Genomic DNA, 5,802 nt, shown 5'->3' with positions numbered 1-5,802 from the left:
TCTTTCCCTCATCTGTTGGATATAATTCAGGCAGCATTATCTTTCTCTTCCATGCTGTGTGAATATCAGCAAGAAATTCTGAGAACATAGGAGAGAGAGTCTATCTGCTCTTTGTTCTGACACCATATTGCAGATCCTAGTGGACAAGAGGAACAACTGCTGGGTAAATCCTTCTCATCCCTGCAGCGCTGGGATGGAGCATACCTAAGTAGGATCAAAACAGACTGCCCTTACCTTTTAAAGGCCAGGAGGCTTTGGGCTGCCCAGTCCTGTTCAATTAACTCTGCTACTATTATTGAGAAACATTGGATTTAAGAAGGAAAAAAAAGCCCAGAAGTAATAGGCTGACAAGGAAAGATGATAGGTTGCTTTTATTGAGAGTAAAAGACTGGCAGTTCACCAGTAGACTCTCTCTATGCCTGAAGAAGGATATTTGTGCCAAAAAGCTTGAAAAGAACATTTTTTCCAACTGTTTATTTAGTCTAATAAAAGATATCACATCTACCCAAATAACCTTGTCTGGTTTCTTCCGTAACACTGAAAGTCTTTATTTTATCTTGCTCACCTTTGTGCTTTACATTTTGAGTGATCTTTCCAATCATTTTTTATCAGTGATCACTGATTTATAATTGCCAGATTCAGCCTTAGTATCTTTTAAATTATATGCGTATTTCCCATCTTCCACAAAGTAGCTGATTTTAAAAGTGCATCATTCTGTTGGTGGCACCACCTGTTCCCATCCCACCACAGCCTTCATGACTCTCTTTTTTATAATTTTTTCAAGCACATCCCAGCTTCATAGGCAGTTCCTCATCTGCTAGCAGTTGGGCAAGTATCTCTCCAACTGCCTCAGGTGATACCAGGTCCCACCATTGTTAGGACATACAGTGTTGCAAAACCTTTTATTTAAAATAAAAGCTGTTTTTCCACAAAAATGCTGTTCACAATTCTGATACCTTCTGCTACATTTAGACCCAACCAATCAGAATAAAATGGGTGGTTATTGGGTGGAGTTCTGGGGTGTTTCATAGTCTTTGCTAACTCATGAAGATTACAAATTGCCTTTTGTTCACTAGGATGCATCTCAGGTTAGATAATGGAAGTTAAGAACACATTTCTTCTCCTAGTGAAAACATAGATGTGGTACTACTGTTTCTGCCCTTGTTCAAGGGATGTGGAAAAGGAGGAGCAGGCTTGACTGGAATAAAGTGGAGTTGAGGCTGTGGGGGTGCTAAGGTTGCAGAAACCAGAGATGAGAAGTAGCAGAGGGACAGGAGATGTAGGAAGGACGGGACAGAAACTGAGCAGATAAGAAGCAGGTGGAGTATATAGGATCATTTATGCAATTAGTCAATCATTGGATAACAATTAGGACTTGTCCTTGCACCAAGGCTCTACCAGCTGAGTGCCCTCATCACTAGATGGCCTGCTGCTCATTTTCCTTTGGGTCACATGATCCTTGTATTTGTGGCTGCACAGTTACCCACCTTCAACAAGAGGGTTGAAATTCTGCCCCTCCCCTGCTTGGTCAATAGGCTGGAGGGGAGAGCATTGGGCAAGGGGAAGTGCAACTTAATCCCCTTTAGCCAGATTTCCCACTTTCTGGATGAGTGCTCTGACCTATATGCTGCTAGGCAGAGGTAGATGGAGACATGCTGCTTCTGCTTTGTACTGAGATCAGTGCTGATGATGTGAGCCAGGTGTGCTGAGTGTGTATGCTGAATCAGGCCCTTTGGGGCAAAAGCAGAGCTTATGCATTTCCCCATTGCTATTTTGGGTTGCAGCAGAGCAGTGAGGAATTAAGAGCTTTGCCACAGACTGGATTGCTTCTGGACATGGGCAGAAGCCCAAGTTAGGTGACTAGGGATCTTTGCAGTCAAAATACAGAGGTATAAGTGGCTTTATGGCTGCTAGAGCAAAGTTGAGCAGAATCATTTTAGAAACCTAAGGTAGTCTATTGTTCTGTTGGGCACCTAGTGTACAGATATGGATCTGACCCTTTCTGCTTAAGTAGCCGGCCTGTAAAATGGGTATAATAATTCCACATTTTTTTTCCAAAACAGAATTGGTAATATAAACCCCTTATCTGAAAAGCACTGTGGTGATGATTGCCCTAAAAAAAAACCATGAAAAAAATCAGTCTGTATCTGCTGCAAGGATTGAATAGTGCAGGTTAAATGAGAGTGATGGTAACACATTACCTGAAGAAAATAAGAAGGAATATCAAACTGCTTCTCGGGAGGAAAAACTATGTGTGATCATATAATTAAATGATGATCTGCTAAGGTCCCTCCCGACCTAAACATCTATGAATCTATAAAGATTGCATAAGGGAACCTCAGAGCAGTCTCAGTTCTGGGATTTGCTAATTTTTGCATGCTTGCCTTTGTAACCTTAATGCTCTTGTTGGATATAATTTCAGATGCACTTAACTGTAATAAAATGGTGTTGCATATTGTCGTACCATTGATCTGAAAAGCTATGCACAGTTATGTTGTATTTTTAGCACAGCTTACTCATGGCAATATCTCTTTGAAATATATGTACACTATATTATAAGATGCATTACAAGCTGGCAGTAAATTAAGCAGCAAGACAAGCAGTGTGTGGTGGATTTTATCTAGCACCTATGCAGAGTTTCTATTTTGGTGAATGTCATTTCTAAAGCTAGGCAAAGACTAGAAAGTATTTCCCATAAAAAAGTAATCGTTTGCATTGTGTAGTAGTCTTTTCACCTGTAGATCTACCAACATAGTATAGTCATCACTGCTACAGAAACTCCTCAGAAAGCTGTAGCAGATTAGCTAGAACTCAAGGCTTCTTATAATGTTAACCAAACATCCTTGCCGCATTTTGCAAATGGCATAATTAAGAAATAAGGCATATATGCCACATTCATCACTGCAGGACTGCAAAAATAAGCAGGTGCTTCTTGAAATATTTACATCCTGACATAAAAAACATAAACCAAATGCAACCAGCTTTGGCCACCAAGTCAAGTCACTGAAGTCTCAGGTTGTTTCACACAGTAAAATAAGTATCCTGAAATGGTTTTGGGGGCAAAACTGTTTCAACAAAGATTCTTAGACAGACAGATGAAAAAAATTAGACAGCATCATCCAAACACATAAGGTAAATGGTCTGATTGACTCCTCACTCAATACATGAGCTGTTTTCACACTCTTTTTTCCAGAAGTATTGAGTTGATGCAGCATTTATGTGCCTTAGAGTTATTATTATAACTCCATTTAACAAGGGTAAAAAATCCACTGAAATATTGAAATTGGTCACTGGATCACAGTATAAAATTAAAATTTTCTGAGAATGTAATGTTTATTTTTGTCTCACAAGAGTGAAAATAAAATGGGTAAGTTTGCAAAATGACACCTCACTTTTGGGTGGGGTGTGACTTTCATATTTCTAAGAGATTTCTTTTTATAGAAAATGACCACATTCATTTTTGAAGGTTTGTTCCTAGAGGTGCCATAGAAATTAGTTTTGCAAAATATCTTTATACTTTGACATCCTGTTAAGTGATCAGCTGCATGTTGATGGAAGTGTAATATGTGAAGTACACTTGTAACAATACATTAGACAACTTTAAGTGACAGAAATTTGTAGCTGACAAAAAGCAAATGAAAAGGGAAAAGTTCACTTACCTGAGAGCAGTAGTAGAAGAGGAAGTATAATTTTGTACACCTTCATTTTTCTCTTTTATTTTAAACCACAGTGCGGAAAAAAAAGACAGCAAATAAAAATCTTCACTGTATTTCCTTTACACAGCGAAAAAGATCGCTCTACCCTTAGGCAACAAGCTAAAATTCATTATCTCTCTCCTCCCACAGCTTCCTGAGGTTCTTATTGGTCTAGAATGAAGCAACTGTAGAAAGTGCTAGCACAGAGTACAGGTGTCCAACTTTAGGAGTTTGGGATGTTTCAAAAATAAAATCCTCGCACATTACAAATGTGAACTGTACAGAGTGTGTTCAAGGTATAAAACTACCAAATAAATGGTGAAGTCAACTCTCATGAAAAAAACAGGTTTTGAGTGGTACAGTTATCTAGTAATGCTGTCATGAAGATGGAATATACTTAATATTTATCTAGTGATGGTATACAGAGATCCCAAAGCATTTTATAACTGTGCATATGTCTCATAAACCTCACTTTGCAGATTGGAAAACAAGGGAGTGCAAGTGGTTTACTGAAGATCACACAGGAGAATTTCTCCAACCACATTCTCTTCTAAAATATTTAGTGTCCCAAGCATATAAATCATGTATGAATAATTGTTTATACCCTGAAAAGCCTTACTCGTGTATAGAACCTGATATTACTGATCTAGTTATCTGTCCTGGTTCCTCTGTGGCTCCAATCACTGTAGTACCCAATTGCCTCCCCAGAATATTGCCTAGTTTTTCCAGGTAAGTAAATTTAGATGCATCACTGCAGTCTGGCTGAGATTACTAGAGACCCAGAGTGAACCCTTAGCAAAGCAATTAGAATTTGCCACGGAAGGAAGTAGACTGCACCTTATGATGGACAGTTCTCTGACACAGCGGAAATGATACAACAGAAGTGACAGTGGACAGCTTCTGTATATGGTACATGGCAGATCAGGAAGGGCCAAGCAGCATAGCAGCAGATAAGGCAGAAAGCAGGGCAGAAAGCAAAGCATCAGATTTGATTGGGAGCACAGGACAGATCAGACAGAGGAAGATCTGAGTGGCCCTGGGGGAGGGTGCAGGGCTAATTTGTGGCACACCTGCCAAAAAGTGGTCCCTACTGTGATAGAAAATCCAAAGTACAGTAGGAAAAGAGACCTGAGGCAGAAAGGTTAAAGACCATAAAAAATCTGATAGAACTCCAAAGCCACAACCATGATTTGAAAAAAAAAAAAAAAAAAAAGCAAAAGTAGTAATAGATTATATTCCTTTGCAAGAATTTGCAAGCACCAGAGCTAGGGACAGACATTCCACATAAACTGGTTTAAGTGATCAGAAACTGGTTTAAACCTGTAACAGAACAGATGTTCAGTGCATGTAAACCAGTTTGAAAATGGCTGAAACCAGTTTGAGATAAACTTGGCTGAACTTAGTATCAGACTCAACTGATTTGGGTCAAACCGGTTTATGCAATGTCTGTCCCAGACCCCTTGCTGGTTTAAGTTAAACCAGACACCCCCAGCATCTCCTCATGCTCACTGGTCTGGGTGGGGCTCTCTGCTCCACAGGAGAGCTGGCCCCTCCCCTCTGCTCCCTGGCCAGAGTTCTGGTAGAGACTGAAGGTGTCTGCCTGGCTTCCCCCTGCTCCCCTCCTCCTGTCCCCACTCCCTGCTAAGCAGGGATTGCCCTGTCCCCTCTGCCTTACACAGACACCTCTCAGTGTTAGCTAGCAGACCACATGCTGGCTACAGTCCATGCTCTGGCAGATGGGAAAAATGCAGAATCAACAGGTAGCTGGTAATATCCCTCTGTTGTTATCTTAATGGGGTGATAAACACTGTGTTAGGGGTGATAAACACTGTGTTATCAATTCCCTGCTGGTCTGGTCAGAAGTGGGGGGGAACCCCTCCCTAATCAGAGCATCCTGCCAGGGCCTGGCTATGCCCCCCTCAGTTCAGTACTGTTGAAGGGAAGGGAGGGCTGCTCTAGCACTGCCTGGCTTCTATCCTGAGCCACTGCATACATGTGCCTGCATTTTTGGGATGTCTGGACAATTACCAAGTGATTTAACCTAGCCAGGTTAGACTAACCTGCAAAGATTGAATCAATTCACACTCAGACTTTTTGAATGTATTTC

General features: G+C 40.7%; 1 protein-coding gene across 2 annotated transcripts in view; it reads right to left on the bottom strand.

Annotated features, from left to right (window-relative positions):
• LOC102377384 overlaps positions 1–3,769 on the bottom strand; it is a 22,180-nt gene extending 18,411 nt beyond the window's left edge. The window contains exon 1 of one of the 2 annotated variants that reach the window (XM_006036738.1): positions 3,660–3,769. In XM_006036738.1, the coding sequence (XP_006036800.1) occupies positions 3,660–3,705 (46 nt within the window). In that variant the 5' untranslated portion in view covers positions 3,706–3,769. Of the gene's footprint in view, positions 1–565; positions 870–3,659 lie in introns of those variants that run through there. The other variant, XM_006036739.1, reaches the window with a different exon arrangement.
• Between the last annotated feature and the right edge of the window lie 2,033 nt (positions 3,770–5,802).

The sequence above is a fragment of the Alligator sinensis genome, unplaced genomic scaffold (genome assembly GCF_000455745.1).
Source record: "Alligator sinensis unplaced genomic scaffold, ASM45574v1 scaffold106_1, whole genome shotgun sequence".
In the NCBI taxonomy this organism is placed as follows: domain Eukaryota; kingdom Metazoa; phylum Chordata; order Crocodylia; family Alligatoridae; genus Alligator; species Alligator sinensis.
Note: the sequence above shows the minus strand (reverse complement) of the source record. Positions and strands in the feature narration are given on the sequence as shown.